Here is a 13,486-nt window from a genome sequence, read left to right as displayed (position 1 = left end):
AAATTGAAGTTTATGCACCATAGCAGCTAAAATGCGTACAATTACATCAAATCTGCTATACTCTACAGCAACTGGCGCAGTGGTTTTAGATTAATGTATTTTGACAGAAGATAGCTCTCAGAAATGCACCCCTGGTTGCACAGTAACTGCCTTTTGTTTAATTCTTGGTAAGTTACTTTGGAGCATTAGCACAAATGTAGCATGTTTCAACTGCCTTATCACCAAAGGCCTTGTCTACAAGGGGAAGTGAGCAGAAAACAGAAGTGATGATGGGACTTTGCAAGGCGTTAGCTACTCTAACCCTGGATACCCGCACCTCTTAGCACAGTTCGTATTGGGATGAGAGCATTTGGAAGAGGGGTTGTTAAAGTATGTCTTTCCTACTGTAAATTCCCATCCTATCTCAGTCTGTCCCAAATTCCCCTCTGCAGCTTAGCTTTCCTCATTAAGCAGCGGAGGAACCATTTTCTGAGCGCTGTGGCAACTCCAGGGAAGGGATTACTCCCACCAGCTGGCTTGGAAAGCTTCCTTCACACCCCGGTCTCCCCAGCGCCTCTTTGATCTGGGGACCGAGGGAGAAATGGGCTCTGACACATCTGGCTGTGCCTCATGCCGACTTAAAACCTTCCATGGGTTCAGTTCTGCATCAGAATTTTAATAACCCAGTTCAAAGTGGGTTCAAATCCCCAGCTCAGTCAGCTCTGACAACACCAACAGCAGTACCTGGAAGCGTTAATATTAAATCACAAAATGGTGGAGATAATTCTCTTACCCCCTTGCTGTGCTTGTCAGCTTTATTCTGCCACATAACTCAATGTCTAGGCAACCCTAACGATCCTTTACATTTCGCTGGGAGGAAGCCTCCACTTCAGAACATCCCAAGCTCAGTTTCTGTTGCAGATGAGAGCGCGCCTCCAGAAGACATTGAGAAGGTGGCGAGTTATGTCCTGGAAATCAACCTGCCCCTGACTCCACAAGAGCTAACGAGCATGCTTGGCAAAATCCGAAGCATTATGGCCCACTGTCAGAAGTACAAACTGAACGCAAATAAGAGAAACAGGAAAATGGAAGCGGCTCAGACACTGCTGGGGGAGGCACAAGATGCTGAGTGAGTAGGCTGTTCTCTTACATGCTGACTCCAGCTGAGATGGCACTGCGTGCAGAAGGACTGCTCCGTACCCCAGGCGCTGAGTGTCCTGGGAACTCTGGAGGGAAAGTCCAGATTTCAGCACATTTCAGATTGCCATTTTGCAGCAGCAAGTAGCCACGTTGGCCTGGGCTGCGGGATCTGACCTGCTGCAAGAGGTGCCAGCTCCCCAGGGCTCCTGGTCCTGCCTGCTGAACGCAAAGGACCGAGGCAGCTACATCCTTCCATGTGGGTCATTACACCCGGTTCACTGGGAGGCTGAAATATGGGTGAGGAAGAAGAGCCAGAACTGGGGAGGGAGAAAATATGTTCACCTCATAAGTGAACTTTCCTTACCAGCATTGCTTGCAGTATCCATCCTCAGCTTCATCGTAGCAGTTAATGCACTCCCACACAAGGCCCCTTGCTGGTGTTGTGCTTTGCCAGCTAACAAATCACACTTTTAACAGATGTTGGTGGACTTGAGGAAACATTTCTGCATGTGAGCATGGGTGTGTTTGCAATGTGTTCTTGCTTTGCCTTCTCTCCACACCACAACACTACACACATTTTTATTTTTCCTTTTTTAAGGAAAGCAGCTAAAGCTCTTCCACCTGTGCGTGAAATTAATGAGAAACTAAAAAATGCTGTAAGCTCCCAAGGACGCTCCAAAAACACCTTCATTAAGTTGAATGAAGAGATACAAGGAATCAGAACACAAATCTCACAGGTATCTTGCTGTAAATCTTTTAATTTATTTGCAACATACATTTTAGAAAAAGATAGTTCATCTCAAATTTTCCTCAACGTAAAATAAATAAAACCAGAATGTGTCTCAGATACAATATCAATTCCACAATGTATAAGGGTCTCCTCTTTTTTATCAGTTGCCATTCACCTCCTTCATTACCAAGCCCTGCAGGCTGGGTGGACATGGCGTAAGAAACCACAGCCTCCTTCTGTTCTAGGCTGAGAACCAACTGAACAAGACAGGCGATGAACTCAATGACTTTTCAGCAAAACAGTCCGAGGTGGAAGATGGAATTGCCACGCTGCAGACGAAAATGCTGATGAACAGGAATCAAGCTACGAGTGCAAGAGCAGGGGCAGAAGCAGCATTCAAGCGAGCTCGGAAAATTGACAACGTAAGCCATTCTGTCACATATTAAAGGAAAAAAGGTTGCGTACATGTTCGATAGTATTTTTGATTCAGAAGTGTAATTGTGCTACCCGGCTCTCCTCAAAACTCTAAGCTGTCCTTATGCCACACAGTGTGCAATCCCCCAGGTTAAGTCTAATTTCCTTATTGCTTTAAGGTTTCTAGAGGTTCTCCAAACTTCTGTTTGCTTGAATGAAAAAAAACACACACATTTCTCTAGCTACTCTGTGACGTTCTTCCTCACACTGTGTATAAGACTCGTAGTCACCATGGGCACCAGAAAACACAACAGAGCAAATCACAAAACCAAATATTAAAATATGTGAGCGATGGACGCAGTCTGGCCATTCATCTTGTGCTGTTCTCCTTCAGGGAAAATCGCGGTGGGAGTTATGTGGAGGTTGTGGCTGGCTGCTGTTCGATAGCTCCAGTTTTTGAGAATGCACTGAAGCAGCTGAAAATTTACTAAAATGCTGTGTGACAAGAACCAGGTACCCACAGCTCTGAAGGGAGAGCACAACTAAGTGGCCAGGTTATAAGAAACACAGTAGAAATCTAAACTGCAGCCTCCAAGGCACCCTAAATCAGCATGAAAAGGAGGTAGCCAGTAAATATTCCTACATCCAAAATTGTTTAAAAAATTGATGCTACAGGTAATTCATTACATTTGATTCAAGCCTCATGGCAAAAATGCAATCTACAGACAAGCCCCGTCAAAAGAAGTAGTAAGAGCATAAGCTTTAAAAATCTTACACTGGATTTTCTTTACATCCTCACCCTCCATTGACACTTCAGATTGCTCCACTGGCAGTGTGTTTAATCAAATTATACCTGGTTTTGCAAAGCACTGTTCAATGTATACTTAGTATGGATTTATTTATGTTTTTATTTATTTAACTTAAGAGAATGTGAGATTTTAAGTTTGGTTCAAACAGGATATTCAAAAACTGTCTAAAAATCGCCTTGGGTATGCCAGACTAATTATGAGGTGCTCCTAAACCAAGAAATGGCTTGCTGTTACAGGAATTTGCTGCCATTAAAAGGAAGTACACCATTCTTCAAGACAGGCTGAAAGCCAAAGGACCTCCAAAAGCAACTCTAGCGAAAGTGAAGCAGCTGAAAGAAGAAGCAGAAAAACTGGCTGAAGAGATTGAAAAAAAAATTAGAAGAGTAACAGGTGGTGTTCTCCCTTTCATAGAGAGCAGCAGAAATTGTGGAACTTTAACTGAAAGCCTTTCTCACAGATACCAGCAGACTAGATTCACCTGAAATTGGGTCTAAAACAATTTAGCTAGTGAAAATCCCTGCTTGAAGCTTCTCGGTTTCCAAGTAGCTGATTTGGTTTGGCTTATGTACATTTTCTGACATATTGGTTGCTATAAGCAGAGGTCAAGAAGTGTGCACAGAGGGACTTGCAGTGATTTGACTCAGGCAGTGGAAAAATAGGACAAGCACAAAATCTGTGCAACCTGTCCCAGGCTCTCAGAGATGGGCTCCGAAAAACTTAGCTGCAGCTTTACCTGGGAGCTTTGATTTATGTCCTTGCTTTGGGCATTTGGGCCTTCGATCCTTCACTTGTATTCTGCCTTTTCTTACACTACCAGTGTGATGACTTGTGTTACAGACAGCTGCGTGGAACTGTTTTTCCATCAAAAAAGTGTGCAGACCAAATCACTTCATCTTGGGTGTCAGTTAAACACCCCTGGCCTCAATTCCTTGATTTGATCACAAAAAGTCTGAGCAGATAGGTAACTTTGTCCGTCCAGGTTTGCCTGAGAAGGAAAACATTGAAAAAGTTTTGATTTTAGGTTAGGGGTTCATCTGTGGCTAACACTGAGAGGCCAGCATGTGTCAGGATCTGGCACCCTGCCCCTTCTGGTGGGTGAGGGTCTGGGACCTGCAGGAAGGCAAACTTCCAGTACAGCTCCTGTAATTGCACAGGGGGGGAGCTAATTCTGCTCGTAGTGAAGGTCTGAGCAACTCCACTGGGAATCCTTGAGCATAGGCTGCTGCTCAACACCCAAAACTACCATGTAACATGAGCAGAACTGAAGCAGAAATTGCACCCTGGGAGCAAATCCTTCAGGGCAGGAGCTGAATAAATATTTTGAGCAGATACCTTGAGAAGAAGCTTTAAAAGCACTCCAGTCTCTCCAAACACCCAGGTGATAGATGAATTGGAAGCAGGCGGTGAATAATGTGTTGTTGACTCACTAACAGTAGGTTCTCATCGGTGTAGCTTCACAGGGACCAGCAAAAAGACAGTAAAGGAGCACGACTTAAGCCCATTACATCCAATTTTTCTAGGCTTTACGCACATCGACGGACACACTGTTCCTCTCAGTGTTTCCATTTAAACAACTGCTTTAAGAGCTCCGTGTCCTGCCCCATTCTAGCTGATGGACAAAAGCACGTGTCGAAAAAAAAAAGCTGTTTTAAGGCTGTCATGTTTCTCTTGCTGTCTAGAAGCCAGGCTTTTCCCTCCAGTTGCATATATAACATTCCCCATTTGAAATGGGCTTGTTGCCTCCAAAACTGCTGGGAAAAGGAGCACAGTTAATCCCTGGATTTTACTTACACAATTAATGTGTGTATCACTGCATGTCACTTTGCTCTTACAGATTTGGAGAAGAAGCTTCAGGAGCTGAATCAAACCAAGCAAGAGAAGGCAGAGCAACTCAGACAACTAGAGGAACAAGTGATAGCCATCACAAATGAAATTACAGAGCAGGAAAGCAAGTATGCAACGTGCAAAAGCTAAGGGCTGAGCAGACCGTAAGGTAAAATGCAACTGAGGTCTCTGTTGGCCACCTCCTGAGCACCCCAGCACGGGGTGGCCGTCCTTTGTATATAACTCTGAAGGTGTATGCAGTATTTTGGCACAGGGAATAATGTAACTTTCTCTTGTTTTTTAACCTGGTTGGGTATATATGGAAAGAGGAAATACCTTTTAATAAAACACCTGATGAAGTAATCAGGGTGCTGTCCTGGAGGGATCTCAAAACCACACTGCTGCCCACAGCCTGGGACTTCTCATTGCCTGGGGTGGGAATGCAAAAGGGGGATTTCTAAGAGACCACCAGGTAAGTGCCTCAAAGACAGCCTCCCAACACCCTCAGTCTCACTGCTGAACCCTACAACAGCCTGGGGCTGCGCGGGGACGGCGATGGGGCCGTGTAGATCATAGGATCACAGAATCATTAAGGTTGGAAAAGCCCTCCAAGATCATCTGGTCCAACCATCCCCCTACCACCAATGTCACCCACCAAACCATGTCCCTGAGCACCACTTATGAGGGGTTTCTGCAGCCATCCCTGCTGACAGCCAGCATCGCCCCCACAGTCCTGCCTCTCCCCGATCCCCATCGCCTTGCTGAGGCAGATCAGGGACCACCAGCAACCCCTGACCGTGAGGGGGTCCCCATATGTTCCCCAAAACATGAGGCGGTCCCCATATGTTTGCCAAAACCTCTCGGCAATGCCGGGCCACCTGAAGAGGTGGGTGACAGGGAGCAAAGTCCCTAGCGCCCACTGGATGGCAGTGCACAGATGCTCAATACTGAAATCAGCTCCATGCTCGCTTCCCCTCCTGCAATACCTCTTTTTTGTACGTTCAGCGAGGGGTTGCCCATGATTTTCATCAATGCAGCCCGCACACAGTGCTGCACAGGAGTCAGGGTTCACACAGCTGTGTCTCGTAGCCATACACAACACCACAGGATTTGTCCTAAATTTTAGAACTTGTGTTTGATTTAACAAGGAGACTGGGGACAGGTAAATACTACAGCAGGGCTAGGGTTTTAAAAAGGCTGAAGGGAGCAAAGCCTCCATTTCGAAATCCTGCCCTTGGTATTCTGGAAGCTGAGCAGAGTAACGCTGGCTTTTCCTCTGTAAAAAGGAGTCACCTCGTCCCCCGTCCCCGTCTGGACTGCTTGACACCGGCCCCAGAGAGCCCGGAGGCAGCCCTGTGCCAGCAGCACATCCAGAACAAGCCTTACCTGAGGGCAACCTCGTGTCGATCCATGGGAGATAAAACCTCCGCAGTTAGGAGAGCCAAAGCAGCGCCTGCACGTGGTGGGGGGCTTGGCTGGGAGCTGCCGGCGTGGAGGAGATCTCAGGGATGTTCCTGGAGCGCCAAGCAGTGCGTGCTTGCCACGTGATTACCCGTGTAGCAGCTCCTGCTGTGAAAATCAAAAACTTTGCTGCCAAATCAAAACCTTGATATAATCCAGCGATGGCACTTCAATGCAGGTGTGTGCAGAATTTAGCTTTTTTTCTGAATTTTAGCACTTAAAAAAAAATCCACCTGTGAGGTGCAAGGTTTCTTCGCAAGTCACTAGGCTGTAATCAGACGAGCGTATGACAGATTGACTTTGCCATGATTAAACTGAGCACCTCTAACAGCCAGAGGGCACAGCTCAGCTAGCTGCTCACGTGAAGGTCTCCAGGTAATGCCAGGGAAGGAGCTCGGATTTCCTGCAGGTTTAAATGTGGCTGCTACACTGCACCTGAGCAAGGCAAGCCGGAGCTCTCACATTAAAATTTCAATTGTGTATAAAACAAAAGTGCTTCATTCACGGCTTTAAAAATCTGAATTCACAAGCAGAAACCTGACAAATTTCATCTTAAAATGCCACTGCTGCCTGGGCTGCTCAGCGAGGTAGTTGCCACATGGCTGCCAGGATGAAATGTCCTTGAACACAAGGCAGTAAAACAGGCCTGGAGAGGAAATGTATCCATGGGAGGAACAGAAATTGCTGGGAGAAAAGCAGGAATGGGAAGAAGAAAGCCTGCACAGAGTCCCAGTTGTGTGCTCAGAGCACACCAACCAAGTGGGACAGGTAGCCACAGGCCCCCAGGTCCATTTGTGACAACTGCTGAGGTTTAAAACTGGGTAGCATTCCCTGCTGGAAGCGGCACAAAACCTTTTAAAGTATTTTTGAAAAGTCAATCTCTGTGAAAATGCTTGATCTGGTTCAAAACCACCTGTTTGTAGCTCTTCCTTCCAGTTCTCTTTCTTGCGGATAGAAGTGGCTTCCGAAAAATGTTTATTGAAAAAAAAATAATGAAATAGGTATCTTCTTATACAGCATTTTGACTTCGATGATATCAAACACAATACAAACAACATTTAACCAATGCCACATGCAATCACAGACATTTAATCAAATGTGGTTTCGCCAGCTCTGATTGCTGGGTGTTCAACCACTGCGGTAGTACAAGAGAACAGGCGATAAATCGGGTCCCACTGAGGTCAGAGACAACTCCGAACGTGGTTCTTGGAGGAAACTTCCAGCCACACAGAAACACAACACCAGCAGTGCCAGCAGCCTGACCACAGCATGAAGTGCTCCACAGAGCAAGCTTAGCCCATTTAGATTAAGGGGAGGACAGCAGTTCTGCAAGACTAAGAAACAGAAAAAGGAGGAGAATATTTCAATAAAAAAATTGAAAAAATATGGGACAGAAAAGAACCCAGTGGAAGTGAAACACGCTGCTGTTGCACATGCACAGGGAGGATGCTGCAGAGCACCGCTGCCTTTCTGCCGTTTACTGGTACAGCTCGCCAACCACAGCAGAGTAAAACATTTTTTCTGAGTAGGATAAACATATTTGTTGGATTGATACTTAAATGCAAAGCCATGCTGTGATTTACACGACAGGATTGTGAAATTCTATGAGTTTCGTGAATTCAAAAGACCACGTTGCAAAAGAGGTTTAGAATAACAATACCTGCCCTGCCAGCTAGAATGGTTTAATTTCCTGGGTATCTTTAATGAAACACAGCCACCGCTTCTTCAGTCGAGGGCCCTGGGTTATGTTTCGGACGTGGTGTTTAACCTTTAGGGCAAGTCGCTCGGTATCTCTCTGTTTCTGCTTATCCATCTGTAAAACGAGAGCGAGCATATTTACCTACCCGGCAGGGTTTTGTGGGACACACAGCCCGCCGCGTGTTTCCATTCAGGGACTGCAAACAGCGAGGGCAAAGTGTTCCCGAGGCACTCCGGTACCTGGTGAAGGTTTACACGCCAGCTCACGCACTACGCGCGCACTAGCAAAGCTCACACGTGTGAACGTGGGCGCCCATTTCAGTGTGTGCCAAGCCAGGGCTGTGCTCCGGAGACCTCCATTTCCAACCTCCACGCCGGCTTCACCGTTTCCTGAGAGCAGCAGGAGGGCAAACGCAGATGGACAGGCAGGCGGACGAGATCCCCCTGAAACAACAAACTGCCCCGCTCGCCCCGCCATCTCCATCCCAGCACTGCCTCGACCTAATGGCAAACGGGCTGGTGGCCCCTCGGGCTGCTCGGTGGCCTCAACCTGATGGCAAACGGGCTGGTGGCCCCTCGGGCTGCTCGGTGGCCATCGAGCATTGCACGCGGTGGCTGTGGCCCTTCACCGCGCCAGCGGCCTCGCCACGCAGGGTGGCCCCCTCCATCCACCCCCAGCAGCGGTGGGGGCTCCCTGCGGGGTGCTGAGCCCCCCCAGCCCGGCTGGGGGCCCGGGCAGGAGGCAGAATGTGGCCAAGCACCCCCAGTCCCACAGCGAGCGCTTTCTGGTGGCCCCGTCGGTGGTGCCCGCTCCCCCGGGGGGTCGGGGGGGGTCCCCTCCTCTCCCCCCTCAGGTCGTTCCCCCTCGCCCCAGCCTCTCCCCCCGGGCTCCCCCCTTCCCCACAGCCCCTTCCCCACGGCCCGGGCAGCAGCGGGAAGAGGGGAAGGGAAGGGAAGGAGGGAAGGGGCCGGGCCGGGCCCGCCCCGCCGTCGGGCCGGGAGCTCGGCGGGGAGGGGACGAGGGGGAGGGCCGGGGGGGGCCGCCCGGCGGCTCGGAGCCGCTCCCGGGGAGCCGCGGGGAAGCTGCGGCGCCTGCGTGGAGCCAAGCGGCGGCGGGGGAGCTTCCGGAGCGGGGGTCCCGTCCCGTCCCGTCCCGTCCCGTCCCGTCCCGTCCCGGTGCCGTCGGTGCCCGCCATGGCGCTCCTCCCGCTCTACCTCGGTAACCGCCGCCCGGCCCCGCTCCCACCGCCGTCGGGGCAGGGGGCTGCGGGCCCGGCCTCACCTCGTGTCCCCCCTTCTTCTTCTTCTTCTTCTCTCCCCTCTCTCCGTGTCCCCCCGACCCCGGCCCCGCAGCGCTGTGGGTCGCGGCGGCTCAGGAGCCCGAGTACAGCTCCGGCTGCGCCGAGGGCAGCTGCTACCCCGCCACCGGCGACCTCCTCATCGGCCGCGCCGCCCGCCTCTCCGCCTCCTCCACGTGTGGCCTCCGCCAGCCCGAGCCCTACTGCATCGTCAGCCACCTCCAGGTGAGCCCCCCGACGGCGGGGGGGGGGCGTCGGGGGGGCCGGGGGCACCGAGCTCCCCCCCCCAGGAGCCAGCCGAGCCCCGACGGGGGGGACGCGGCGGGGCCGGTGCCGCGTTTGGGGGAGCCCCCCCCGGGGCTTAACGGGAACGAAGAGCCGGGGTAAGTCCTGTTAACGCTCGGGGTAAGTGCAATTAACACCGGGGGTGAGTGCAATTAATGCTCGGGGGTTTTTTTTACAGCCTTAACGCGGAGCCGTCTAGACAGCTTCCTGATTGGAAGTGGTCGGTAGGAGCCGGTTATAACGTCTTGGCCGCTGTTCTCGTCATATAACTGCATCTGTATGGCCTCCGAGTAAAAGGAGGCAGATAGGCTCGCCTGGTGGAAGGCACAGCCTTTAAGAGACGTTTACAGGAGAGTATTTAAGGTCCGCGAGACGCGAGGGGTGGCGGATGGGAGCGGGATCTCCGCTGGGTTAGGTGGAAAGTGAGGGAATAACCCCAGGCTGAAGGAGCTGCCGAGACAATGGGGACGGATCCTGACACCGGGAAGGGGGACGCCTCCCGTTTGTGCCCTGAAGTTCCAAATCTCCCCGCCGCCCGGTGTTGCCGCGCTGCTCTGTCTGCCGGAGGTAACGGTGGGTTTAACACGGGGGGTAGCCTCGCTGCAACGTTTTCGGCACACGTTGGGGTTGGTTTCTGTGCATCTCTCCCACAAAGAAGTAACAAAGGCGCCTTGTTAGTTTCATTGTCCCAGAAAATGCTGAAGTTCCCAGGTGGTTTATGTTAAAAGCGCCGCCTCAGATGGTTTTAACGCGCCCTCGTTCCCGATCTCGCAGCCCCGTTTCGGTGTTTGTCTGATATGTCCCCGCTTAGTTCCGAACCGCAGGCGGTACTGAGGAAATCTGCCAGGCTGTGGGCGCAGGAAGGTGCCGAGCGTCCCCTTCATCACACGGGGCCGAGCACTTGGCAGGACGGGACCTTTCGGTGTTGGGCAGCGATTCGGTGGGAGAAGGACGAGTGGCTGCAGGGGGCCGATGCTGCGGGATGGGATGAGAGGGGACGGGAGGGCATGGGCGCCTTCCCAGCCCCGCAGGACTCAGTGAAATGGGAAATCAGCGTGGCACAGACCTGCCAGCTCACGTGTTCCTGGCTGGCAAAGCACCGCGCGTCCGTCTCCCCAGCCGCGCTGCAGGGATGGAGCCCACAGCGCTCGGCTGCTGCTGTGCCGGGGCTGGGCGCCCCTGCAGCGTTAGGAGCCCCTCTGCCCCCCCTGCACTGCCACACGTGGTTAATTTCTGGCAGAAACCCTCCCTTTCGGTTCAGCTCGAGTCTTACCTTGCAAGCTTTGCATGGTTTTGGCAGCCCTGTGTAAAAGTAGTGTATATAGCAAAAGTCACGGTGGGTTTTTGTCCTTTTGGTGAAGAAGCGCTTGTCCATTTTCCCAAAAAAACACGTGCCAGGCGTGTACCCAGCTGTCTTGTAGGGTGTGCAGGCTGGGTTTGCGTGCTTAGCTTGAGATTGCAGTCACAGCTGAAGGTGCGTGGATGCGGTGTAGGTAGGAGCCTGAAAAGCTGGATTCAGCATAGAGCTAACCCTACAGGAAAAAGACCCGGTCAGTGAATCACCGGTGGGCTATACGTGCATTGAGACTCCATGGGGATGTCCCTACCGTGGAGAACTTACATCTCAAAGCTAGCTCCTAAAAGCCAGGGTTACATCACTCAAGTTTTTGAAGGTGCAGTTTTGCGTGCGTACGTTTCGGTTCAGGGATTTTCTGGAGATGCTGCCTCTGGTTATGAGCTCTGCTGGGGAATCGGCATGCTGGCAGGGATTTCCTGAACCCGCAGCTCAGCTGGGAAGTGTGCTCTCATAGAAACACAGTGTATGGAATTCCTGGCATATCTTCCATCGCGCAATTTGCATTAATTCGAAAAGGTAAATACACTTATCAATTATAAAAAAAACAAAACGAACACCACACCTTCGATGCCTCCTGCAGGCAAAATTCAGAGGAATGTGATATGGATGGAAAATACTCTTATCTGCAGGAAACAACTATTGCCCGTGGATAAAATCAGTAATGCCAGTTATCTTGTTGTTTCAGGAGGACAAAAAATGTTTCATATGCGACTCTGAGGATCCCTTCCATGACACCCTCAATCCCGACAGCCATCGCATCGAAAACGTGGTCACCACATTTGCTCCGAATCGCCTGAAGCTCTGGTGGCAGTCAGAAAACGGTATGCAGCTTGTCTGGGAACCGTTCCCCGGGCTGGGAGTCGCTTTCCCTTCTTTTGTCTGAGGGTACCGACGTGTTTGCTGTTAGCTCAGGGCTGGTAATCGCTGCTGTGGGAAGGATCACGCTGGTAGCGGAGGGCTGAGTAAAACTGGCTGCTTTTGTGTGTCCGTAACGAAGCCCCGTGAACCCTCCAGGAGTGCTGGAAAGAGCTCTCTCCCGCCGCTCTGTGAGAATCCTTTCCTAAAAAGAGAAGTTTCCCACCCCGGCTCCAGATCTGCCTCATGTTTGGGCAGAGGCAGCGGCGCAGCCTTCCAGCGGCGAGCATCCCGGGGCAGCCAAGGCAGGAAGCGCCGCAGGGCTTCCCCGCTTCACCGCTGCCGCTGGGGGAGCCGGGGGAAGGAGGTGGGCTGGGGGCTGCCGGGCTGTGGTCCTGCCCTCAGACCTCCACCTCCCTGCCTTCCCTGCCCCAGGCACCCTACGTTCCTGTACTCGCGTGCCAAACGGTAAAATGAACACCAGAAATGAGCCAGCAATTTTTATTTTTTTCTTTCAATATATATTGCGTGTTAGTTTGGTGGCCTTTTATTTTATTTTTCACCCTTCCTCTGCCCTTTTTTGCTTTTATGGTTTTGCTTTTGGCATGCTTCCCTACACAAAGCGAGGCATCTAGATTTTCATCCTGCCCTAAAGCCTTAAAGCCAGATGGACAGGATGGGATTTCTGCACATGCATTAGCGGGAGCTATCTGACTCTATGTTAAAATAACGTGGTAATACTTGTAACATTTCTGTTGTCCAGTAAAGAAAGATTTTCTCTAAATCCTTTTTAACCATTCTTTTTTTTAACAATTTAGATCAGACTGGCAAGCTGCTCATCTCTAGTGGCTCTCTTGTAGCGTTCCAGATAATTCATGTTTTTTGCAACAAGCTTGGCAGCATTCAGACAGAAAAGTTCTTAGCTCATAAGGTCATGAAAATGTCCTTCAAGAGTGAAAAACAAATGATTCTTTCTGTCCAATTCATGTTTTCTTCCATTCAGGCACGCAGCAGAAGGGACTGTTGCTGCACACTCTACATGAAGTCACAGCTAGTTGAAAATTTAAGTGTTTTATCAGTTTATTCTTTCCATTTCTTACCCTTCCTCCACTCTGTAAATCTCACTTGATTTTTGTTTTGTTTCTAACTTCAGCATAATTAGTATCCAGCTGTTTTGAGAGGTCTTTTCACATGGCAAAGTAGTATTTCTAACTGTTTTGCTTCCTTTCTGCACAGAGTCTTTGACCGTAGGTAGTTGTGCAGCACAGTTGGGAAAACCTTTTGTTTGTCGTGGTTTCCTACGGTGGCAAGGCAGGGCTGGGATAGTTGGCTTAGGGGCATTCCAAAAAATAGGTTATAAAGAAACAGTTCCTGCATCTGGATGGACAGGAGAATCCAGAGCGAGTGAAAAGAGATGGGGAACAGTCCCCACCAGCGGACGGTGAGATTTGGGGTGCCAGGGCTGGGTTGCTGCCCCATGGGCTGTGTTGTGTGAGGACAGCCTGGGGCTGGGCTCAGCATCCTTGCCCTTACCAGCCACCGAGCACCTCGGTGCCAGGATCCAGCCCTTGTCCTCATCCTGCATCCGTCGGTGTTAGCTACGTTACGCGCTCTGAGATCACAGCACTGCCGGCTC

The 13,486-nt window shown here is 50.8% G+C and overlaps 2 protein-coding genes and 1 long non-coding RNA gene across 14 annotated transcripts in view; 2 read left to right on the top strand and 1 right to left on the bottom strand.

Moving 5' to 3' along the window:
- The window catches only part of LAMB4 (laminin subunit beta 4), a 51,566-nt gene extending 46,232 nt beyond the window's left edge, over positions 1-5,334 (top strand). Inside the window, exons 35-39 of one of the 2 annotated variants that reach the window (XM_066989788.1) lie at positions 889-1,108; positions 1,718-1,856; positions 2,095-2,271; positions 3,309-3,462; positions 4,907-5,334. In XM_066989788.1, coding sequence (XP_066845889.1) covers positions 889-1,108; positions 1,718-1,856; positions 2,095-2,271; positions 3,309-3,462; positions 4,907-5,046 — 830 coding nt within the window. In that variant the 3' untranslated portion in view covers positions 5,047-5,334. The remainder of the gene's footprint in view (positions 1-888; positions 1,109-1,717; positions 1,857-2,094; positions 2,272-3,308; positions 3,463-4,906) is intronic. The other variant, XM_066989794.1, reaches the window with a different exon arrangement.
- On the bottom strand, positions 1,860-11,681 carry LOC106042017 (uncharacterized). 11 transcript variants are annotated; one of them, XR_010828393.1, is made up of 7 exons: positions 11,260-11,681; positions 9,338-11,170; positions 8,296-8,499; positions 8,018-8,170; positions 6,283-7,691; positions 5,233-5,325; positions 1,860-4,820 (listed from the first exon to the last, which is right to left on the bottom strand). It is a non-coding gene; the product is annotated as an uncharacterized lncRNA (long non-coding RNA). The 11 variants fall into 11 exon arrangements; XR_010828391.1 differs by lacking the exon at positions 11,260-11,681 and having other exon boundaries at positions 1,860-3,401; positions 3,806-4,820; positions 9,338-9,476; XR_010828385.1 differs by lacking the exon at positions 11,260-11,681 and having other exon boundaries at positions 1,860-4,057; positions 4,405-4,820; positions 9,338-9,476.
- The window catches only part of LAMB1 (laminin subunit beta 1), a 42,082-nt gene continuing 37,661 nt past the window's right edge, over positions 9,066-13,486 (top strand). The window contains exons 1-3 of the mRNA XM_048068535.2: positions 9,066-9,274; positions 9,409-9,578; positions 11,681-11,816. Of these exons, the coding sequence (XP_047924492.2) occupies positions 9,250-9,274; positions 9,409-9,578; positions 11,681-11,816 (331 nt within the window). The 5' untranslated portion in view covers positions 9,066-9,249. The remainder of the gene's footprint in view (positions 9,275-9,408; positions 9,579-11,680; positions 11,817-13,486) is intronic.

This window comes from Anser cygnoides, chromosome 1 (assembly GCF_040182565.1).
Source record: "Anser cygnoides isolate HZ-2024a breed goose chromosome 1, Taihu_goose_T2T_genome, whole genome shotgun sequence".
NCBI classification, from domain to species: Eukaryota; Metazoa; Chordata; class Aves; order Anseriformes; family Anatidae; genus Anser; species Anser cygnoides.
This window is presented reverse-complemented; position numbering and strand designations above follow the sequence as displayed.